Below are 25,431 nucleotides of genomic sequence, written 5' to 3'. Positions count from 1 at the left end.
CTCCTCTCTTACTCATTGAATGCTTTCTACATGTAAGGCAGCTACATATTAGGAGTATGTAGCTACATAGCAAAGGCATTTTGTCAGTCAAGGACAGGACAAGTGACAGAAATGCTAAAAGGCAGTTTCAGCTTCACAGCTCTCAAGTGTTTCCATTGACACAAGACTCAGAAATGCTTTGGGCACAAACAAATTTGCATACTGAAACTGCTAGAGGCTTTACCCATATGTGTGTAATCTTTCCAGTGGCCATTTAACTCATAATTTTGGCAGAAAGATGTACAAGTACTATAATTGGAGGAAATGAGGGTGTGGTAGGAGGGGATCAGTTGCATGCTCTCTTTAAAAATAGTTTTTTTTAATTAGCATATAAAATAAAAGGTTTCTTTATGGCCTTTTCAGACTTAGTGAATTTCTTGGCGCGCATTCACTGGCCGCTTCCTTCCCCCTTCCCCTTCTCCTTCCCTTTTCTTCCTCTCAAATAGCTTCTCCTTATAGTTGCATCCTCAAAGGAATATAAGGCAGTTCTTGAATTTTACAAAGCTGTGGATTATTTCTGAATCTATTAGAGTTGGTAAACTTCATAGAAACATGGGTAATGGCAGCCATACACCAGTCTTCTGAATAGTGTAAAAGAAGTGACAGCTTGTGTCCTTTTAACATGTAAGGCTTTTGATTAGCTTAGGAGTACATATATATATATGTGAATACATTGAGTAGCTTAGGAGTACATATATATATATATGTACATACATTGTTTTTGCTGCTAATAGCTACATCATCTTGGTGGTGAGATACAATGGGGAAAGCACACTAACTGAAGCCAAACATTAATTTAGTCTGTAGAGGAGTTAAATCGTTCTGTTTACCTAAGTTAGGTTTTGATGCAGTTATATAAAATTAAGTAGCTTCCCAACTTGGCGTAAAATTGAATATGCAAACCAGTGGATAATAAGATGCGTATACTCTCGGTACCTAAAATATTGTAGTGCTATCAGGTGATAAAACACTTGGAGTTCTGAATCTGATTTTACTTGACTCTTTGCTGCTATCTTCCTTCACCAGAGAGATGAAGATGGTTGCTACAGCCTGATGGTTTCAAACTGATCTGACTCAGTGTTTCTCCTTTTTAATTAAAATTACTGCAGACTCCCTAAGGACTTGTTTCTCTTGGTGATATACTTTGACATTTACAAGATTAGAATAAAAGTCAAAAAAAAAACATTTAGAGCTACTCAGTTGTATTATTTTAATATTAATGAAAAAAGCAATGTTTTCTTTAAAACAGGCTTTTAATGGATGAATTACGTTTTCATATTTGCAAATATCACTAATGCTGGCTTAAAAGAAACTTGACCAGGTTTCGATCATAAGCTTGTGTATTCAGTCTGTCACACAGTTGCTGCCTTTTGACGTTTTTGAAGAAAATCTGTCCTAAGAGATTTGTGAGTCTCTGTGTTTTTTTTTTTTTTTTTTTTTTTTTTTTTGAGGATAGGCAATCTTGGGTCAAACTCAGACAACTTGAGCCATGAGTACGCTGACTCCTTGCTGCTATTTTCTCTACTTTTATATTAAACATATTATTTAAATCAAATGCAAAAACGTGCAGATCCAGAGGAAATGGGGTGTGGCTTGCAGTTACATGGTCGGTGGTTCATCTTTATCTTCCAGTGATAGTACTACTTAGCTTGCTTATTTATGCTTTTAGGTTAGAAAACAAATGTACCTTAGTATAGGCAGTATGGTTTAATTTAAAAAGCCTAAAAAATAAAATACTAAGTACAGAGTATTCCCAGTGGATGAGCCAGAATATAATCACCATGAGGGGCTTGTTCTGTTGAGCTTTCCTTGTTGTTTGTTTTGTTTTAAATTTAACCTGCAATTTTCAAAATCCATTCCCTATCTGCCTGCTTTGGTTGGTTTGTTTGTTTAAATTTGTGTGCAGATGTGTGTGGGCACAGGTGTGCCATGGTGCACATGGAGGGGTCAGAAGACAATTTGTGAGAGTCCATTCTCTGCACCAAGTGGGTTCCAGGGTCAAACTTGGGTCATTAGTGCTATCAGTAAGCTCTATCTTGTGAGCCAACTTCCTTTTATTAGAGATGAGGGCTTAACACGCTAATCCAGGCTGACCTCATATTCGTGGCAATATTCCTGCCTCCACCCCCTAAGTGTTGGAATTATAGGCAGGAGCTTACTTGGCCTGTTTGTTGTTGTTTTGCTTTTTAGGTTATAAACCTTTGTATGTAAATACAACTAGTGAACAAATAAGTAATACCAAAGAAATGTCATATTCAATGTATGAATGCTTATGTGGGCACACCTCTTGCCCACCAAGCCAGACGAAGACATAGATCCATTGGAACAGACAGTTGGTATGCATTATGTGGGCCCTAGGAACTGAACCTGGATTCTCTCCAAGAGCAGCAAGCGTTTTTAACTGCTGAGATAATAATAATAATAATAATAATAATAATAATAATAATAATAATAATAATAATAATAATATAATATACAAATATTTTGGGTGTTTAGGGGTGACTTGAACTAAATTCTGGCTAAGAGGAGTATCACTTAGACACACCTACTTGGCATTGGAGGACCAGCAAATAGTGTCTTTCAAAGAAATGGTAGAACAGTCTCGATGTGGTAAGTGCACACCTGTAATCCCAGTAAGTGTGGGTTCTTTTCCCCTTTAAAACACAAGCAGGAGAACTGGCAACATGGCTCAACAGGGAAAGGTGCTTCATGACTTGAGCTCAATCCCTGGACCCACGTGGTGAAAGGAGAGAAGTCACTTCAACAGGCTGTCTTCTGACCTCTACATGCATCCTGTGGTGGGCGTATTCTCCTACCCGTGTGGTTACATACACATACTCAGAAAACAAAAACATTTTTAAATATAAAATATAGGTTGTGCAATGCATTTGTGGATGTGAGGGTCCATCTGCCTGGGTGGCAGTGTGTCATCCATGGAGCTGGTCCAACCACACAGGCCTGTTCGGTATAGCGCATTCAGCTTTGTTGCAGGTAAACAAGGATAGCAAACACTCTTTTGCCTAACTATTTGCAAAATAAATTTTGACTGGATTTGTGAAAAGGTAGCTTGGAAATATACGCTAAAATTAAGATGATTCCTGTAAAATATTGACAGGCATGGTAGGAAACATGATCCGAACTTAAGCAGTTGTCTCTCGGTACATACCTCTTGTGGCAGTATGTAACAGGTGGGGGTGGCATTTCTTTCATGAGATGAGTGCTGAGGCCTGTGCCATCCAGGAAAGCATTTAGGTCTGTCCCACTGTGATGATTGTAAAAACTGGTACCTTCCATCCACAGCCAGTTTTCTTTTTCCAATTTAATTTTTATATGTATGGGTGTTTTTCCTGTGTATGTCTGTGCACCACATGTGTGCCTGGTGCCCTCAGAGACTGGATAGGGCAATGGATCTCACATTGCAGATGATTGTAAACTGCAGTGTAGGTGCTAGGAAATGAACCTAAATTCTGAAAGAGGAGCCAGTGTTGTTAACTGCTGAGCCATCTGTCTAGCCCCATAGCTTGTTTTAGGCTTTAGTTTGTATCTTATAATTCAAAAGCTTTGTGAGCAGGCATGTGGCACTTTTCTTTTTTTCTTTTGTCCTTGGGATGATTGATATTTCCTAACTGGAAATTCCGATCAGCAGCCAATGCAGAATCTGCATTTTTGAGGTGAGATGTAGACATTAAGTGCTGTCAGAAATCCAAATAAGGATGGACTGAGAGATGGCTTAGCAGTTAAGAGTTAAGATTGCTTTTCCAGAGGACATGGGTTCAATTCCAAGTACTCACATGGCAGGTCACAAATGTCTGTAATTCTAAGATCTGACGCCCTCACACAGACATACATGCACACAAAGTAAAAATAAATAAATAAAAAGAAAAAAGAAAATCAAATGACTCAGGTCCTAATCTAATGTTTAGTCAATGTGTGGAAAACACAGTTTGAGTATCTTATCTGAAGTGCTTGGTTCTAAAAGTACTTAAGACTTGGGTTTTACATTTGGGAATATTTATACACTTACTGGTTAAAAGTCCCACTTAAAACTGAAATGCTCCAAAGTCCAGAGCTAGTGTTAAAAAAGTCTAGGTTTAGGAGCTTTGGAATTTTCCATTTCAGATGAGAGATTCTTAGCCATATCTGGGCTGTAGGGAACTGAAAGGCACCAAAGTACCGCAGGAAGAAAGGCTTGGCACATTGACTTCCTGTCTCTAGGTTAAGAGTTGGGGATATAATTGTGATGCCATTTAGGTTTTTATGTATTTGTTGTGCTCCAAAGTGAATTTGTTCTTTGCTTTACATGAAAAGGGAGTGTGAAGGCCACTTGGTGGGTGAGAGATGGTGACAGTCATGTGATTTTATACATGACATTCAGTGTCACCTCCTGTAAGATCCACCTGCATTTGGCAGCACAGTCCTCTGTGGTCCAGGTACAACCTACCCACATCCTTTATGTATCTGAGGCAGATGAGCCTGCTGTAGAGTTTGGAGAGGTTATATGTGTGCCCTGTGGATATATTTTATACTTTTACTGTGCTGTTGACAAGAGATGATTCCTATGCTTATGAGTTAAAGCGCAGATTTTTGAAGTGAGTAGCAGAAAATGTGAATGACCGATTTGTACTGCTACAAACCTACAGTGTAGGGTGATGGCTTAATTGCCATCATGTGTAGACAGAGGCAGCGGATAGATGAGATGGGGTGAATCCTTACCTAATTGTTTTAATGTTCCCCGAGAAGTTAATTGTCAGTGTGGAGTGCGCTATCAAATTAGGTTCCCACCGTCTTAGTGTAACTGAGGATAAATGAGGTGTCTCGAGTCTCCAGTCTGTGCCTCTGACACAAACACTTGTCCTGCAGGGAAGAGAATGTTCCCAAGGGAATCAGCATAGCAGCTGGAGAATCCACTTGACTTGTGCTGTCTTGATATTAGGAAAGCCTGTCTACAGCTTGCTGTGTCCACGAGGGACCCTCCCATATGTGCGGGTTGTTACAGGGTTTACATTTGGTAGCAGACGAGTTACTCAGATGCATGGAGACTTCAGAGATGGGTGTTTGAGAAATGGAGCACTCACAAGGCATTTTGTTAGAGTAAACTTCAGGCTTCTGAGTAGATATATGCAGTCACTACTGGTAAGTGGCTAAAGGAGAATCAACTTCTTGTATTAAGACTGTGAAGACTGCTTTTATCCGTGTCAAAGCACCCGTGTCTTTGCCGCCTTATTTCGTGGTTTCTCAGTGTTCAGTGACAGCTCAAGATAAAGTAATAACATGTTTGCTTGAGGTTTAGCCAATGCTTATACTGTAAATTCTTACAAGGAAGTGTGGTTGTAAAATTCCATTTGGATCCTCAATTGCTGCCTTAAGAAACTGTTGACCTCCTCTTATCCCTAGGTTGAATACTTTGCTGACTGTCCTGCCCAGTCTTCCACATTTACTACAACAGACCACAACCTGGTGTGTTTTATGAGTGATGCTCCTTGTTACGACAGTGTCACCACTCTGACCTCAATGGAATGCACACAAGTGGCTTTCTTAGGGTGTGTGCGTGCGTGCGTGTGTGCGCGTGCGTGCGTGTGTGTAGTCATGTACCCCAGGTTGTCTTTGAACCACCTGCTTGAACTTCCTGAATGCTGTAATTCCAGACATCTACCACTCTGCCCGCATCCTAGGTTACATTGCTGGGAGGTCTGCTCTTGTAGAGTGCCACATCTGTTCTCTAGGTGGTACAGGTAGATAGATGTGACTTTACAAAGCACACATCTTTAATATTCATTTGCTTGCTGCTGGCGTAATTGCCCCAAGATTTGTTCTTCTCATATAATTCCAGGTTGTCATGAGGGAGGAAGCCCCTTTGTGCTGGGTAGCACACCTGTGCACTTACCCTTATCTGGTAATTTCCTGTGTGGTTTCCCCTACAGACAGGAGAAAGACAGCAAGTCAGGTTGATGTGTGTCTTCTTCCTCAGGTATCGGAGAAGCCTCCTGCTTGAGACTTCACTCGGCTGTAGAGCATAAGCGTGTGCACCATATAAGGCTGTAGTTTCAGAATTTTAGTTTGTTTTGTAAACATTGCTTTTAGCCCTTGATTTGTTCATGTTTGTCATATTCCCATGGGCTGCATAAATCCTAGTTTGAGTTCCTGTAGAAAACATAAGGTAAATGAGATGACTTTGTTTATTTAACAAATCTTTAAAATAAAAACTGAATATCCAGCCAGAAAATCCCAGTCCTTGAGATGTTGGTAATAGAATTCTGCCCAGTGCTGACAGTGCATGAGAATCCTGTAGACTGTTTACATTTATCAGCTACAAGGTGAGCTGACAACCTGGTGTCTTGGCCAGGACGTGACAAGGCTGGTTCTGATTCTCAGGACGATAATCTGCCGGTCAATGTGATAACGCTGATTCTGGGTCTCATGTTGGTCAAAATCTGATGCTGTGTTAAGGCTTGGCTTGGCAGCTGTCTATTCGATGAGTTCTGTGCCGTAAATTAAAATCTTGAAGGTACGAGCTGTGCGAAGAGCTCTGTGCTGTGGCACACAGGTATGTAGTATGGAACAGCACCCACGGGTGTGATAGGAGTGGCTGCATTGCTTGTGGCTTTGCTGAGGGCTTGGCCAGTGTTTGTTTTGGCTCATTAGTGGTAGGATTTATGAGTGGAGAGGTGGAAAATATATCTTTCTTGGTAGTGTGTGTGGAAGTGTCCTAACCAGCTTGAGGTCAACCTTGACTATCTTCTTAGGTCCCTCCTCACCTTAGTTTTTCAGATAAGGTTTTTCACTGAACTTTGTGCTGGCTGTTTCAGTGAGACTGGTGGGCCAGTGAGCCCTTAGATCTACTTGTCTCTGTAGCCTGACTGTCACTGCTGGGGTGACAAGACACACCTGCTTTCTTACTGGCTGCCAGTGATCTAAATGCATTGTCCCTGTCTTTACATAATAAGAATTTTATTCAATGAGCCATACCCTCAGCCCCTTTTCTCTGTTATTATCACTTGTTCTGCATTTTCTTTATATTTTATTCTTTGAGTGTGTGTGTGTGTGCTCATGAGTTTATGTGTACAGTTTGTGTGCAGGTGCTCCAGGGTGTTGGATTCAGTGGAACTATGATTAAAGGAAGTTGTGAACCTCCTAATATGGGTACTGAGAACTGAATCCAGGTCTTTTTCAAGAGCAGTAAATAATTTTAACCACTAAGCCTTCTTTCTTAACCACCTCCCCCTAATTTTTTAAGAGACAGGGATCTCATGATATTTTCCAGTAAGGTCTGCTCACTTTAAAGTAGACTATTTGTTTTTCCTGGTAGACCAAGAGGCTCTGTGTCTGACTGATGGTAAGGGAGGAGTACCAGAAAGTATCAGGCTTTGGTATGTTACATTAGAATGTTCAAAACTAGTCTAAAGAGCCATTGTTTGGTTTTTTTTAAGTGATATATTTGAATACAATTATTTTCTGAAACCAAGCTTAGAATTTGCCTTCCTGGGAGAAGAATCACTTGTTTAGGGAGTCTGTAAGTGGCAGAGTGGTCCTTGTCTTAGTCCAGTTATCTCTACTCCCTGGACATGCATTTGGTGTTCCAGGTAGTACACAGAATGAAAAGCATATCTTTTGAAGTTGCTTTGGCCTCTTTCCATATATGAATCTGCTCTCTTTTGTGTTTGATACATTATGGCTCTTTCCCTGTATGTAGTGCTGTAGAGTCAACTGAAAGCCTCTTACATGCTGGGCAGGTGCTTGGCCAGCTCACTACAAGATTTTTAGGAACTAAGAAATTTCAATTTCATTGTTTTTCAATCTTCTCTTAAATGCTTTTTAGATAACGTAGACTGTAGATACTCTGTGACAGAAATCATACATTTTGAAGGAACAAAGGGGCCATTCAGTCAATAATTTGGTTTTACTGTTTAGTTCTTAATATGTACCAGTGATTCATAATGACAATCAAGATAGCTGTCCTGTCCTTCAGCCATAGTAGCAAGCAGCTGGGCAAACACTAGAATGGTACTTTTGCTGTCCCAAGAAATTCAGCAATACCCAGGAACTGGCTTTGAGTTTCAGAAGAACAAAGGAGAAACACCATGGCTATCTTGGGCAGCAGTTGGAGCTATGGAGCATTGTTGCTATCTGTGTAACATAGGGCTGGAACACTGCAGTCAGAAGAACTGCTCCTGGAGGTAGTTGTACACAGGGGTGTGCTGTCTTTCCTGGAGGGTGGACGTGAAGCGTAGTAGCTAATCTGTCTGGGCGTATCATGAAGAAGGTTCGCTGCTCCACCTTTGCTGTCTTTTTTTTTTTTTTTTTTTTTTTTTTAATTAAATTCACAGCATCGATAACATAAAGCAATGGTTTGTTTTGTATCTGTAGCCTGCTGGCAGAGCTGGAAGACTGTCAAAGTGGGTTCCATGTTTTGTCCCAGTGAGTTTGGAGAGCCAAATACCTGGTTGATTATGTCTGGTTGGTGAGGAATGGAAATCCATGGTCTTAAAAACTACTACGTAAAACATTTGTTTCTGATACATACTGTGGTATTGTGGTACTTTTTGGGCCAGGAAAGGTAGCACAATCATCACTGACCCTGGCCCCCACCCCTGTCCTTAGCTCTCAAGCATCTTGGAAGAAATTGGGGTTATCTGTGCCTTGTGAAAGCCAATTTCTGCATAGCTCATTCAGCATTGTTCAAGCCAGTAACACATCACTGAACAAATTGCCCCCTTGCATATGCTAATCCAGCTCTAAAAAGAGTTCTTTTGTAAAATGTTCTGCTTTAGCCTGGGGGAGATAGGAATTGAAGGGGTGTCAGGTCACATCATGTGACCCTAAAATATCTAAAATGCCCGTTTTCATTTGGTCAACAGTTCATGCTCAGCATATGCTAATGAAAATGTCGTGTGTGTGTGTGTGTGTGTGTGTGTGTGTGTGTGTGTGTGTGTGTGTGTGTGTGTGTGTGTGTCTGTGTGTGTGTGTGTCTGTGTGTGTGTCTGTGTGTGTGTGCGCGCGCGCGTGTAAGGTTAGTCCGGGTCCTGCTTTTGTGTAAGAGCTGCTTTTGCTATTGAAGGTTCACAACTGGCTAAGATTTCCTTTTGGATATTAAATTTCAGTGGTATTGGCTAACAGGTATTTCAACAGTAAATTAAAAGAATTTAAATGTCCTTTGTTGTGTGTAAAGTGTGATTTGCCATTTAGGAACTACTATTACTCCCATCTGCATCTTTGGTGTCTTTTTAGAGTGGCACATGGTGACTTCTGGTTATAATACCTGCTTAATAAAGGGATATCAGGCATTACTCAAACACTGTTCATATTCCTCACCAAAAAGTAGCAGTGAAAAGGAGTAAAAACATATCCACATACAATCAGCAAGTGCCCACTTTTTCAACACTAAACAGAAGCACATTTTGAATGAATAAGGCCTCAAGGATACACCAGAGCTTAAACAGTTTGATGTAAATTTGGGTTTCTTTTGAAGTTCTGTCTAAATGTTTACCACTGGGTTAAGACATGACTTAACAGGGATGCAAGATTGTTGGTGTGTCCAGTTTCTAAACCATTCTGCCAGGTTGGATTTTCATGCATACAAAGGAGGCCTGGGAAGAAAGCTTTATTAGTACTTTTTTGTCTTGCAGAGTAATTCCCTCTTGGTCCCAGACAGCCTAAGAGGCACAGATAAACGCAGAAATGGCCCAGAGTTTTCCAGTGACATCAAAAAAAGGAAGGTGGATGATAAGGATAACTATGTAAGTGAATAAAGGGCTTCCCAAAATTGTTTACTTACTGCTTTCCTTATGAACAAGTATCCAGGTATAATGCTAGCGTGTGATAATTCTGTATCACCTCATATTATAAAGCAGGTAAGTTCCTGCACTGGAGGGTGTTTTTCCTTCAGGGATGTGTATTACATTATATTTCATTTGGGCTTATACTTTTCTGGCTTAGTTACTCACAAAGGGACTATGAAAGTATCAAGGTAATTATATGAGTCTATAGCGCCAGTATCTAGAGGCTGAAGCAGGAGGATTACAATGTCAAGGCTAAATTGGGCTATATAGTGAGAACTTGTTTTAAAAAAGCACACAAACAAAAACAACAAAATAAAACAACAACAACAAAAAATGTTTGCAGAGATAGTTCTGTGGTAGAGTACTTTTCTAACATCGACCAGGCCTTGGATTTGATCCCCAGTATGGTAGTACACATGCGTGCATGTGCACACACATCAAAAATACAAAGCAAGAAAAACCAAACTGACTTGGACTACTTGCCTATTGGCCTTGAAGGAAGAAGAGACTATTCTGGACCTCTGTGGGGAAGTTTAGACACAAGGCTTCTGTTTCCTGCTGGCATTCCTAGGCCTTCAGCTAATAAGTAACATTTGTGTGCCAGATGAGTGCCAGGAACCCTGTGCTCTGCCCCAGATTATTTCAGTTAGTTCTTGCTATAACCTGCCAACTTGAGTATCATCTCCACTTCATAGCTAAAGAAACTTGCCCAGAGCTTGTATTTCACCAGAGCTCATAGGTTAGTGACACTCCAGAAGCACCACATTTCAAAGCCATGCTGTATTGTAACCCTGAACCTGTTCTTGGAACTGGCATTTCCCTAGAGGTCCTAGATCAGTCCACAGATTATATCATGATTTAATAAACATCACAAAACCAAAAATCATTGGTTCTCCCCAGTTTTGCCCAAGCCTTTTAAATATCCTTTGCCCTTGTTGCCCAGAGCTGCACATATTTTCTTTCATTTGGAATAGCAAATGTTAGCAACCAAGAATGCAGTCTGTGGTGTTCAAAAGGTGGGTCATTCACTGATGCCCAGTTCTGTGGTTTTAGTTTATCCATGGGCTTGTATACTTAAGTCAGCAATGAGGGATCTAGAATCAGTATCTTGGCCTTATGCTTTTCTGATACTAATGTCTTGTCTTGTTATACAAGTGAGACTGGGGTGATGTAATGAGATTATTTTGGAATATGTAGGAGGCAAAGCCCAAGATCAGAACTCTTTGACAAAGTTTACAGTATTATTCTGGTTTATGTTTCCAGAAGGGCCTCAGAACTTCTTTAGAGGGGTAAGAGGGTGCTGGAACTGAGGATCTGGAAAATGTTGCAGTGTACTTAGATAGGATGGTGACAGGATCTACAACAGAGTAATATGAGTTCTGTTTACCATAGCCTGTTACATGTTTATAAAGGAAGTATAAGACAGGAGTTTGAGGCCCCAAACAGAAGTAATGAAAAGAAGCGAATACTAATTATCCTACTTGAATCATTATAATACTGTATAAGTATCCGTGTGTTTATTTTTCACTGAAAGATTTTTTTTCTAAATTAAAAAGGAGTGCAATGGTAGTAAATTGCTTGGTATATTACCGATTTCACCCTTTGTACTGTGATCATTTTTGTAATTGTTTTTCTAAGCTGTTCTGGTTTATGTTTGTCACCATTTCTGCTCTTGACAGCTGAGAACATTTGTGCTTTTCTTTGACACTAAGAGAAAATATATTTTCCTTATCACTTTTTATCAATGAAAATATTTCAGTAAATTTTTAATTTGTATTGCTCCTTCTTCAGCAGTGGCTGCCAATTTATGTTGCTGGTGAACTACATGATACTTTTAAATTGTACTAGGAGTGGTGTGTGGCTCTGAAACCCCAAAAACTAACCCCAGTGACATACTTTATCCAGTAAAACCATACTTGGAACAACAGCCAGCAACTAGGAGCCAAGTGTTCAGACATCCGAGCCTATGGAGGACATTCTTATTCAAACCACCACACTAAGAAAATAGTATTTTTCAAACTTTGATCTGGGAGTAAGCACATCCTAAATTGAGCAGCTTTTCTGATTGCTTACCAGACTCACTGTAACCTTGGAATTTCCTGTGATTAGTCAACTTTATAGTTCAATGAAGAGACAGTAAAGGCAGTGCCCTTCAGCTACATCCGTCTGCTTTCCTTCCATCTCTCAATATCACAGGCTAAAGAACCTTATCTTTTTTTAACTTCCATGGGAATGTACATGTGGATGCTTGAAGTAAGTTGACATTGTGAGTCTTTGATAGTACTGTAGTGTCTTGTTTTATTGAGTCAAAAGTCTTTTCAAGTCTCCAGAGTCCTTCTACCTAGAATACCCAGGGATTCCCTGTCTCTTGTATCCTGAGTACTGAGATTATAGGTGCCCTCTGAGCCTGTATGGCGTTTCTGTGAGTTCTAGGGATCTGAATTCCAGTCCTCATGCAAGTACCTTAGCCACTCACCTAAATCTCTTCAGCCACCCACTCCCCATTAAAAAAATTAAAAATTAAAAAAGACAGTATCTCTTATGTAGTAGCCAGGCTGGCTTCAACTTATAGCCAAGTATGACCTTGACCTAAACTTTCATGACTTGAGTACTGGTTTACAGCACTACACCTGATACGGCACAGTTCTAGGGATCAAATCTAGGGCTTTGTCCACTCTATGAACTTAGCTATATCTCCAGCCAACAGTTCATTCTTTACATGAGATTAGGTCTTTTGTTTCTGGTATAACTAGTGACCTCATGGGGAAATGGTGAAAGTAAATTTATCTCTATAGTTAAGAATTGTCTGTGAGCCCCATATTGGCTAGCTGTGTATCTTCAACATGATATGTGTGAAAGCAACGGTATGTTGCCCTTTACTTTGAGATCAAGTGGACTGAATTTTAATTTGAAGGTCTACAGAACTCAGATTCTAAAATAGATATTACCATTGCAGCCATCAAACCCTTAGAATGTACATTTTATGGGCAAACTGAGACTAGGTAGCTTGTCTACAAGATCACTGGCTTGTGCTACAGCAACATTCTTGCTAGCGCTCAGAGTACCCCAGGCTAGAGGAAGAGGGGGAAAGGTGGTGGTAAATGCCTATAGACTGCAAAGGAACCTGAAAGCATGTTCTGAGTGTTTAGTTTGTCTGCTACCAAGAACTAGTCAAAGATATTGAACTGTTCAAAACTTATCTTTATCCTTTATTAAACATTCTTTTTTTTTTTTTTCCAGGACAGTGATGGGGACAAGAGTGATGACAACTTAGTTGTGGATGTCTCTAATGAGGTAACCATGAATTTTTTTGTCAAGGTTTCTCTTGAATAGTGTTGAGAAAAATGTGGTTGTAAGTGAATGGGGTCGAGTCACAGTGTCTATGTCTTACACCTTCACATATCATTTAATGGATGTTTATGAATGGCGCAGTCATAACCTAACTGAAACTATAATTTCCCTTACATAAGGTTTGAGTATGTAGCTCAGTTGGATAGTGTTACCTACCATTGGCACCAATATACCTGTGTTTGATTCCCAGCCCACCAGAAAGATAAATCTGTTTCCTATGTCATTTTTAATTTCTATGTTGGATATCTGGCTAGAGGATACACTTGGATTGGAAGTGATTGGATGTGATTGTTTTTCCTCATTATAGAGTCCTGGGTGTGTTATAAATACCATCTTGCTCATTTAGAGAGCATCACACTCCTCAATTCTAAAAGATTTTCAGTGTCATCCTTTAGTTGAGAGTATGGGAAAGTATGTCCAGTCTGAGCTAAAACATGTCAACTTCTTATTGTGTGTTGAGGACCCTTCTTCTCCACATGCAAGTCCCACACATTCACCCCGGGAAAATGGACTTGACAAAAATCGCCTGCTGAAGAAAGATGCTTCAGGCAGCCCGGCATCCACAGCCTCCTCTGGAAGCTCCTCTTCCCTGAAATCCAAAGAAGTGAGCCTGGTAGGTAGGAGCTTGCCTTTCCCTGGGTGACACTGCTATTTCCCTTGTGGAGCACTGGAGTGTGCAAACTGGTGATTCTGCTGCTTAAAGGTTCTGGGTTCAAGTACTGAAAAGGAACACTTGCTGTCCTAGTCACTGCTCACTTTCACCTCATTTGTCTCTTGGATCACAATTAGAGTGGGTACACAAGCTTCTGTGTGCATCATTTTTCTCTGTCAGATATGTTCGTGACTCAGCTCTGTGCATCTTAACAGTTGGCTAGCACATAATTGTCTTGAGATATCTTGATTTTGTTACTCTACTGTGTATAAGGTAACCTAAGGCACGTCACATCAGAATTTGTATGTACACAAGAAGCTTGAGATACATCATAGCCCATTCATGTTGTCACTTATTCACTGAATAAACTTTTTAACTGAAGATGGTAGAACATGCCTGTAGTGGCAGTATTTGGGAGGATCCAGCTGCGAAGGAAGCTCTTGAGCTGGAAGTCAAGTCTGTGCTACATTGTGAGATTACCTCAATGTGATGGCCTTAAGGCTATCCCTTTATGCAAGTAAAGAAAAGCCGAGCCTCAGTAACTTGTTATCAAATCCTAAGCTAGAGCTGGGGTTTTGGCCCACACTCTTTTCTATTCCCTGGTGGTACTTGGGTGTGGTCTAGGAATACAAGATGTTAAAAGCAGACAGCCTTTTTATTCTGTTAATGTCTCAAGTTGTAAAAGTCTCTGGCAGGTGATGTCTGCACGGGTGGATCTGCATTAGCTAGGTAGCTGCAGGGATCACTACACTGACTTCCAAAGAGGAATTCCTTCCAGGCTTGTGTCTTAAGCACGGTGGGACAGTGCTGGAACTTTATCTCTGAAATGCTGGGTTGCTTCTGAAATAATTTCTTCCAGTGTCTGTCACCATCAGTCTGAATTCATTCCCAAAAGGTGAGGCTGGGTAAAGGGTTCCACTTCAGAAATTTGGAGGCCAGGCATGCCCTTCCAAGTGACTTGGAAAGACTTTCTATATGGTCATCATTTGGCTTGAACATGGCATGGAGCCAAAGTTCACAACTTCATGGAAAATTCTTTCTAAAATAAAACTTGTGGAGAAAGAAGTGTGATCATGCTCTGTGTGTCTCCAGCTCTCATTTTAATCTGGCAGGAAGAGGAAAGGTCAACATTTCTTGCTCACAAGTTAATGCTGTCGACATTGTGTGGATTTATGAAAATTGGCTAGGGAGTAACTAGAAGGTGCCCAGTGTCCCAGCTGCTGTTGTGATAAATTGTGTAATATGGCTTGGATTAAAAATAATACTCATTTAATTTGTTTAATGATACCAGCATGAAAAAGCCAACACGCCTGTTCTGAAATCCAGCACACCAACACCTCGGAGCGACATGCCAACCCCGGGCACCAGTGCTACTCCAGGCCTCCGTCCAGGTCTCGGCAAGCCTCCAGCCATGGAGCCCCTTGTCAACCAAGCAGGTCAGCACCCCTTCTCCTGCTCTGCTTTGTTTCTCCCCTCCTGGCTTGATGTGCTGTCTGCTAATCTCCTGGCAGTTTGCTGCTGAGTGTGAAGCTCTCAGAGCTGCTCTCCTCTTGTCTCTAAGAAGGCGTGGTAACGAGCATGTTTGTCCTGGGTTTCAGCAGCTGCACCAAGTAGTCTCCAACTGTTTACATCCAGTTTTCTTTTATTTCAATTTAATTTAAATCCCAGGGATTACATTAAAGTTTCTGATAATTATTCCAAACATAATTTTCCAAAATTTGTCATTGTGTGTCTGATGTTGCTAATATTGACCAAAATGGCAGATTTTATAGCCAAAGTATATGTTTTGCTGCCTGTAGTTGGCGGTTTTGATTTTGTTTGTTTTTGATACATCTTCAGGAATCAGTGATTCTTTGCTGGAAGGTGGAAGGGTTTTTGTTGAGACTCTAGCTCATGGAGTCACTCATAACTTTGATCTTCCTCACTGGACAAGCTAAAAAATTTACAGCCTGAGTCCAGGAGAACTATGCACTAGAATGCCCCTGCTAAAGCCCTGCTCTGGTTTGCACAAATCTAGGATTTGGTTTTCATTTGGAATTGGTACCAGGGAGTGGAAAGTTTGGACTGAAGGAGAAATCTTGGATTTTATCCAGAAAATCTTCTTTTGAGATTAAGTCAGGTAAACATGCAGTATCTGTGCTTTGGCTTTCCCTTTGTAAATTGGGTGCAAAAATGTCAATTAATCTTCCTGGCTTTCTGGTGCGGCTGCTTTGCCAATGAGAAAATATGGGGACTGTGCTTTCTGTCCTAGAGGACAATTTAGCTCTGGGAAGAAATGGATCTTGTGTATATATTGAGGCTGATGATCTCCATTCCCTGGAAGCCCTGCCCATCATAAATAATGAGTGGAAGCCACTGATCAGGTTTGACATAATGATCAGTCTCATCACACATGGCATGTTTTCTTGCAGCAGGTGGCCTGAGGACACCGCTGGCAGTGCCTGGCCCATACCCTGCTCCCTTTGGCATGGTACCCCATGCAGGCATGAATGGAGAATTGACCAGCCCCGGTGCTGCCTATGCAGGTCTCCACAGCATGTCTCCACAGATGAGTGCTGCAGCTGCTGCAGCTGCTGCAGCAGTGGTGGCCTATGGGCGCTCCCCAATGGTAAGTCATGTGCTTGCGTGTGCCCCAAGGAGTAGGCAACCTAAAGGGTATAGGGCCTAAGGTATAGGGCTGTGGCAGTAGGCTTCTGGGTACACAGACTGGGATGAAAGGCAATGGCTTGCATTTTGGGTGGTTGGGTCTAAGATATATGCCATCATTGCCCTGAAGGGGATATAGCCAGCTCCATGCTTGGAAACAAACACCAAAGATGATTCTCACTGTTCAAGCCACATATTTACCTTCCTCTTGTCAGCCTTGGTCAGTATACTATTAATAAACTAGGGCAAATGCTTTTTGTTTCATTGTGTCTGTGGATGAAAATGGCAGTCTTTAGAGGGTCCTTGAACGCATGGTTCCAGGACAGATAGAGCTTTCTTTCACCAAAGTAAATTTTTTAATCTGAAAATATTGAAATGATAATTTCAATTTTTGAGTGGATTTCCTTTTTCTACACCTTAAGAAAAACATTTGAGAATTCATAGCTTTTTCTTTCCATGCATGTATGTTCTTTAAAATGAATACCCTGGCTTATGTGAAAGAAGTGGTTTGTGTTGTACTATCTTCTGTCACTCAAATGTCCCTGTTTTTTACCTAGAAGATAAAGAACTACATTTGAAAGGTAAAATTACTCAAGGAAGGAGAGTAAAATATAACTCCCAGCAGTCTTTTGTATAAGTTACTTGAAATATATTCTGGGCAGGGTTTTTTTTTTTTTCTTTATCTCTTTAACTAGATTGCCCCCTTGTAATCTAGTGTGGTAAGTGGCTAATTAGTTTTATAGTGCACAAACAGGATGGCATGTGAAGCTATAAATGCTGACCTTGATGAATGGCATGTAGCAATTTTGGTTACCACAGTGGGGAAGGGAGTGTGTTCTTATTACTACTTGAGGCTAGCAGCTTATGCTATTCAGCATCCCACAGTGCTGTGACCTGCCCCCAAGGAAGTAAAAAAAGAAAAAAAAATGAAGTAGCCGATGGGATTAGTGCTAGACTTGTCAGTATCCTCCCTGCACTTGCTTGGTGAGGCAGGACAGCCAGTATCTTGGAAAATGTTTATCCTGAGAAGCTGGTACCCGGAGGGTACAAATTGATCACTCCTCATTTCCACAAAATGCTTTCCACAAAAGAAAATGTGTTTTGTGGTGTTTAGAGGTGGTTGCGTTACCATATTGTGCCTTTTCTTTTTGTTGCTGTGCCCAATTACTCTGTTTAGGGGGCATATAGACTTCTTATATGCACTCATTGTCCACAGTGTCCACTTTCCATAAGCTGAGTCTTCCACGCTTTACTTTTATTTCTAGGTCGGTTTTGATCCTCCTCCCCATATGAGAGTACCTTCCATTCCCCCCAACCTGGCAGGAATACCTGGCGGGAAACCGTAAGTACCTTTGTTTCTTGATTTTAGTTTGTTTCAGAGGTGGGAGTGTCAGCAGTCTGGAATTTCCAAGGGAAGATAGGCTTGGATGTTTCCAAGGAGACTTTCAAGGAGTATTAACACTTTTCTATAAATAGGCAACTTGTAGTTGTCATGCCTCTGGCTTCTCCCTGTGCATGAGAGCTCATGCATTACTTACTTTTGAAGAGAAACTATAGAAGATGATGACACGAGGAGGAAAGAGCTGGAGGTGTTAGACCCTCCTGCCTGACCCTTTTGCAGGAAGCTGCTGCCTTGGTGTGTGGTTGGAAGACAGCTGGCAGTTTTCACTCCTGCTGTTCACAGGGGAACTGTCAGGAATCCTTGAAATCTTAGAGGCTTGGACTGCCATCTCTTCACCCAGGACAGTACAACCTTTTTCTTTGGTAGAATAATTATTTGCTCAGTCAGTCCTATGGGACACCAGTGTCCCAGTTTTGATGGGTGCTTTACTTTGTCATATAGCACTTAGCAAAAGCACAGCTTCCTTATGGGCAAAGGACTTAAGTTAAAGGATGTAAAAGCATCCAGAATGTTGAAACACTCTATTGCTTATTCTGACTCACAAAACAACAACAACAACAAAACAAAACAAACAAACAAAAACCAAAATCCCCACCCCCTTTCAATGTTACTTATTAGAAGCATAATTTCAAGGAATTACTGATTTTCTTGAATTTTATACAAAGCAGAATTGAGGAATGTGACAGGTTGGTGTTGCCCCATCCTTGTGTGTGTGTGTGTGTGTGTGTGTGTGTGTGTGTGAGAGAGAGAGAGAGAGAGAGAGAGAGAGAGAGAGAGAGAGAGAGAGAGAGAGAGAGAGAGAGAGAGAGATGGGTCTGGGGGCATTAGGAACTATTGACTTTCCAAATGGGAGGTTCTGAAGGATAAGCCTCAGGCTTCTATTTAGTCTTTATCCCACCTCTTACCCTCATGGCTTGTCTTTACCTTTTATCTGTGCATTTTGGGGGTAATATGAAGGACAAGTAGCTATCTGGTAGGAAGAGACATGAGCAACAATACTGGCATAGAAGGCTGGTGCTCAGGGTGTGCCTAATGTAGACCATATGTCTTAAATTTGTAAGTGCATGTGTTTATGTGCACATGGTTACAAGTGGCCTACACATGCATGATTTGAAGCAAAAGTTAGTAATATTCTAATTGGCATTGCTAAGTCCTTCCTTAGCCTGTGAGTACCTTGTATTTCTTTGTGTTCGAAGCTGTACTAACACCAGTCCTAATGGTGCATGCTGTAGACCCAGCACTCAGGAGACAGAGACAGGAGGATTGCAACTTTGAGGTAGGCCTGGGCAATATTACACAACCCTGTCTCAACTACAAGAAAAAAACCCTATAATTTAGAATATAATGTGCATAGAAACAAAGGCTATAGTAGCAAATTATTAAGACTTAGGTGTCCATTGATACCTGGATCTAAGCTGCCAAAACTAGCATGTATTTGGTGAGCTGCCTGTGAAGAACACAGGATTAATTAATAATGTAGTGTCAGAACTTCCCCATTTCTAAGTTCTGGTTATATAGTCTTATTGCTAATATTAATCCATTAGTTTACATGAGAGAATGTATTACTGTTATTACATACCATTCATTACCTCAAGGTTGCTCAGATTTATAGTGATGAGTTAGTCACAGAGTGATATATTTGAGACAGGATAAAAGTAATTTGGAGACAAGACACAAAATCTAAGTACTATTTGCTATAAGAGTCAGTAGTCTTGAAATGACTGTTAGCTGTGTAAAGCTCTTAGCAACTGGGCTCATTTGTGACAGTGGCAAATGTTTACAGACCACACTTTGACGAGAACTGATCTGAGCCTCTTAAGAGAAATAGAGACAAATCAATGTGTCTTGGATAGAGTGAACAAAGAGTAAAGGTTATGCAAATAAGTCTGAGAAAGAGCAGCTGAAGGAGGGTTTGTGTAGGCCTGCTGGAGGTAGGAGAGCTATCCATAGCCTCACAGTATACCCTGTATTTGCAAAGGACTCTCCAGAAAGAGGGCTCTCCCTGTGTTGCCTACCTTGAGATCCTGGTAGTGTGGCCATTAAAAGAACAACTGCCAACCACAATTCCACTTGTGCTACGTTATGTAGATGCAGAGCAGTAGATGACAGGCAAACACACGTGAACAAAATTGAGATGGGAAAAATCTCCTAAGGAAGGCACATACACAAAGCTAAAGTTTTGTGGGAAGGAATGGGTCAACTGGGACCCAGGGATAGGGACAGCTAAAGGCTCATGTGCACATGGAGGAGTGCCTGCAGAGAATGACCTCCAGGTTCATTTGGGCTGGAGGGACATTCATATATGCGGTACGAATGTTTATGTCTGTATCAAGTTGGTTATGGTAATCTCTCCATGTAACATCATACCTCTGAACAGATATGTCCAAGGATTGGAAACTTGTGACCATGAAACTTCAGGCCCTTGAGCTTCAATTTATCTCTTTATTCCTACCCCCAGAGGTCACACTATGCTACTAACTTGTCATCCTCTTTTTACTCACTGTTTCAGTCTTTTCTTAAAGTATACAGTTTGAGATTCTCACATCTGCCCATCCAGTTTCCAGGCACTGTCACGTCCTTCCTTCCTGTGCCTCTTGCACAGTTTTCACTGGGACCTGAATGGAGGCTCACAGCCTAGGAAATGTGTGGTGGAGAAGAGGCATTTGTCCTCTACCCTTTCAGAGTCTCCCCATTGTCTTAGGGCAGTGGCTCTCAAGCTTCCCAATGCTGTCACCACTAAATACAGTTCCTCATGCTGTGTTGACTCCCAACTATAAAATTATATTTGTTGCTACTTCATAACTGTAATTTTGCTGTTGTTACAAATCATAATGTAAATATCTGTGTTTTCTGATGGTCTTAGACAAACCCTGTGCAAGAGTCATTGAACTCCCAAAAGGGATTGCAACCCATATGTTGAGAACCACTATCTTAGGGACTAAACTGACAAGACAGATTGACAGAATGCACATAAACTGTATTAAGTTTTTACATGTTGTTGAAATTCCTCACAAGAAAATAAAGCATAGGCTTTGTGCAGAATACAGTGATGGCCAGAGAAAAAGTTCAGATTCAAGGCAGGGAGTTGAGTGGCTGTGAATTGTTGGGAAGTGAATGGAAGAGGAGATTTGTTTGGAACTGTTTCAGCATTGGTTCCTAGACTTTGGTGATCAGGTACAGAGTGGTAAGGTTAGCACTTGGTTTTTTGCGAAATGGGATAGAAAAAATCCCTCAAACTAAGATGCTGGTGAAGTGTAATTTAGGTGGTGTCCCAGTTTGCTTTCCATTGCTGTAGTGAACACTGTGGCCAAAAGTAGCTTGGGGAGGAAAGAAGGAAGGGTTTAATTGGACTTACACTTCCAATAGCTTATCACTGAGGAAAGTCAAGGCAAGAACCTGGAGCAGGTATAGAAGGAGAAATCATCGAGGGATGCTGCTTACTGGCTTGCTCCTCAGGCTTATGTTCAGCTTGCTTTCTTAACACCTCCAGAGACCACCTCCTCAGGATGGTATGAATTTGGCAATGCATGGCATTAAGCAGTGCTAGGAAGTGTTTTCACCCATCAAATGGGTCCTCAAGTGCCATGCTCATGGAGTCTTTGCAGATAAGTTTCCACAGACTTTCTCATTTTGGTAGCCCTTAGTAAGATCTGTGACACACCTTGGATTCTAATCTATCCTCTTCCTCCTAGTAGAATTAAAGTTCCCAACATTTCCTTTTCCCTCAAACAGAGATAAGTATACATGTTTATTGCATTTAATAAGGCTAGAATGAGCCTAGGATGCTGTAATATCTCCTTTGATCCATCCTTTTTGAAGGGAGATAGATGGGTTTTGCACTTCACAGTTAGAGTTGGTCTGTAAGGGGGGAAAATCCTAGAAGTTTAGTTTATTTTTGAACCTCTAAGACAAGATGTAATAGATATTCAGCCAGTTTAATGTTCTAGCAATCTGTGAGAATCCTTGATAGAGAACTTAAAAGTGCAGTTTGTCTTTCCTTAGAGCACTTCTTCTCTACCTATAAATAAATCCATGCTCCCACCCCCATGGTTACCTTTGGGGTAGTCATAACTCAGACTAATTATGGTTTGGCTTCAGATTGTAGGGTAATTCAAGTTCTTTTACTCTGTGTGTGAAAGCTAGGCACGTAATTCTGTTAGAGCTTATTAGGCTTTTAAGGTTCTTTTTGGTGTGTAGAGCCTAAAGGAAAAAGTAAAGAGGGCCACTGGAGACAAATTACCTTTAAGGAAGGAACTGAGTTTTACAGTAGCTTTCAGCCAAGAGGGAGTTCAGTACCTCCACCTTCTCTGATGATTAGCCTGGATTCCATATTAGCTTGTTTAGATTTGAAAACCTAAAGCTGGAACCCTGGGAAATCTGACTGTGCAGTTCTGAGTCTGAAGGCAGGAAACACGAGGAATGTGGAAGATGCAACAGTTTTAGCTGAAGTCCTAGTCCAAGTCTGATGGCCTCAGAACGAAGGGTACTGATGTTGCAGTAAGTAGCAGGTGACAGGCCAGCCTAAGCAGAGAGGGAATTAACCCTTTCTCAGTTTTTTGGTTTTTTTTTTTGTTGTTGTTGTTGTTCTGTTTTGGCCCCTTAGTGGGCTGGACAATACCCAGTGTTGCCTGCTACATTGGTGAGGGTGGATCATTTTATTCTGTCTACCAGTGTGATGCTAATTTCTTCAGACACACCTCCCAATCACAGCTAGAATGTTTTCAGCCATCTGGCCGCTTCCTAGCCTGGGCAGGTTGACACATAATATTAACCACCACAGTGATATTTGGCTTTTGAAGTCTGTTGCCTACTATAAACAATGTCTATTCTGTGTTTTGATTTTGCTCTGTGGGCTTTAGTTCAACTTCTTTTCAACTCCCAGGTCATCTGGTTTCTTCAGTTATCGAGAAGCCAAGCTTCTCTTTGTTGTGTAGTTACAGTTAATGCTTCTTGAAACCCTTTCTTCTCCTTCTTCACCTCTTCAGAAATGACTTTGAGTTTAAGAGATAGAAATATAGCCTATGTATTTCTTGTTCACATTTGTCTCTAGCAGATGGTTCTTTTGCTAGGATTTTGAAATAAAGTTTAAAGTAGCCACGTTTCTCCCAGAGACCTTAGGGCATGTTTTGTGGGAACCTTGCTGTGTTGTCATGCCCCAGCATACTTAAATGTCTGGAAATGGTTAACATGTTGGTACTTGGACTTCTCATGCTGAGTCTGGCTGGGAAACATTCCTTTTAGCAACATCTAATTTTTATTTTTTCTGTAAGTGATCAGGCAGCAGCAGATGACTTGGTCTTACTCAGTGGTGAAGCACCAGTTCTCCTATGGACTGGTGAAGGCATTTCGTTGTCATCAAAGAACTGTGGAAGATAAGGGCAGAGATATCCCGTGTGATAAATGCTATAGCAAAGATTTAGAGAAAGATTTAGAGGAAGAACCACCAGCATGCAGAGAGGGTAGATGGGGCCCTGGTGATATGTACCTGATTTGGGCTGGGGGGTGCTCTTCTAACAGAAGGGAAGCATTCCAAGTAACGTGGAATATCTTAAAGATGTCCAACAGGTTTGTGGACCAGCTGGCACTTTCAAGTGGCTAGGAGCTTAGTGTCCTATGAAACAAAACTAGTTGGCTTTAAAATCTTGAAGGACATCAGAAGCTGGAAAGAAGTTGGAGAGCTAGGCAAGGTTTTGAACTACTCAGGCTATTGGTACCTGTTACTACAACAAGGACGTTCACATCAGCAGTGCCATATCCTTGGGCAATAGTGGCTTGGCCTTCATTTCCAGAGTCTCTGCTTCTTTGCTGTTTACTGGGTTCTGCCTGTGCTGTTCGATCTATTTCTAGGTCAGTGACAAGGCTGCAAACACCAGTTTTCCTTTGGTTGCAGAACACAGCATAACTTTGTCAACAGTAGCCAGCTGTTTGCTCAGAGTGCATTCTTCCTTATTCAGCTTACTGTCCCTGGGAAGAACCTGAGGAAAGGACCTTTCCTTTTAGTACTTCACCTCCACCACGTGCCTAATAAATGAAAGCCCTTTGCTCTCAACAGGTCCTGATTTCAATCCAATGGCTTTCTTTTCACTTCTTCAGTTCTACCTCCTGATTTCAGAATTAGAAGTGAATGAATCAGTAGGAGTTTGGCCAAAAGGCTGTGTGAAGAGGAGCCTCTTGATGGGATGGGCTTAGTGTACTACAGTGATCCCAGATCTGTCAGTGTCTGACTCACAGTGTGCTGCTAGTGTCCTTCTTGCGTAGGGACATTTGTACAAGTGTTTACCTATAGACTGTGTTTGCTCTCGTGACCTTACCTCCTCAGTCATCTCTTGCTTGCTTGATTGCTCCTATGTTTTCCTCCGTTCTTGGATCCCTTGATACTTGCCTGCACTTGCCCACTAGTAGATACTCAGTAGAGCCTCTTTGTATCTCTGGTGGCTTAACAACACCTCTGTTTTTCTGGAGACCCAGTGTAGCTTCTAGTACTGTCTTAATCCTCACAACCAACCAATAGAACCAGACTGTGTGTGTACTTTGTATTGTTTGTTTCTGCCCCGTGGGTCAGGAAACAGATACACCATAGGCTGCAGACCAGATAGTCAGTGAGATCATACATGCTTGATGCAGCTAGCAAGCTACTGCCCCCTGCCAGGTCCATTAAATATAAAAGTCTAGGCTCCCAACCTGGTTGTGAACTTAATGGAGTGATTGAATTGGTTTGGAGACCTTCCCTCTACTTTTTCTTGAATAAATACATTAATCCATTTTAAAGGTATAATACAGGTGCAGAGCAGTGTATTTCTCACATGTATACAGCTCGACTGCTTTTCACTGCCGTTACCTACATCTTTGAACAGCACGTCTTCCTCACACATCTATAGTTTCAGGCCAATGCCATAAATAAACAGGTATTATTTGTATGGGGAAGGTTTGTTTGTATGTACACTGTATGTATATTGATTCTAGCATTCTGAATATATTTTACTATATTCTGAATATATTTGCTTCATGTCACATGGGAAGTCAATTGCTCTCTTGATTTTTGGTTTTGCTCTATGTACACTGAAGGTCTACACATGGAGGCATGGTCTCACTGTACTGCGTAGCCTATCCTAAAATTCAGGGTTCCCCTGCCTCTGCTCCCTAAATGATGTCATTCTTGGCAAGATCATACATTGTGGTCTGTGTGATGTGGTGCTTGTGTCTTAGTAATAATGGCTTCAAAATGTAAGGGTGGTGGTATGATTAGAATGATACTTGTTGCGTGTCATTATTACTGTGTTACTTTTCATGATTCGTAAGTTTAACTTCACCAAAAATTGTATGTTGGGAAGCCAGCTATAGTATGGCAGGATTTTTTGTTTTAGGCATCCTCCTGGGGCCCAGAAATGTATCTCTGAGGATAAGGAAGAATGATTGTACTCACTTACTGTTTGCAAATTCACTATCCTAATTGGTATTGTTACTCCAAATTCCTAAGCCAGGAGAGAAGATAGTCTCCTCTGGGGTCTCTGACATTGTCGTGATGTGGGGTATTGGAAATTCCTGTTATTTTTTTGTGATTGAAT

The 25,431-nt window shown here is 41.1% G+C and overlaps 1 protein-coding gene across 1 annotated transcript in view; it reads left to right on the top strand.

The window, feature by feature from the left end:
- LOC127204329 (transducin-like enhancer protein 1) overlaps positions 1 to 25,431 on the top strand; it is an 86,567-nt gene that overhangs the window by 48,908 nt on the left and 12,228 nt on the right. The window contains 7 exon segments of the mRNA XM_051163265.1: positions 9,663 to 9,773; positions 13,056 to 13,109; positions 13,627 to 13,779; positions 15,110 to 15,254; positions 15,836 to 15,937; positions 16,230 to 16,426; positions 17,730 to 17,806. Coding sequence (XP_051019222.1) covers positions 9,663 to 9,773; positions 13,056 to 13,109; positions 13,627 to 13,779; positions 15,110 to 15,254; positions 15,836 to 15,937; positions 16,230 to 16,426; positions 17,730 to 17,806 — 839 coding nt within the window.

This window comes from Acomys russatus, chromosome 2 (genome assembly GCF_903995435.1).
Source record: "Acomys russatus chromosome 2, mAcoRus1.1, whole genome shotgun sequence".
Taxonomy (NCBI): Eukaryota; Metazoa; Chordata; class Mammalia; order Rodentia; family Muridae; genus Acomys; species Acomys russatus.
Note: the sequence above shows the minus strand (reverse complement) of the source record. Positions and strands in the feature narration are given on the sequence as shown.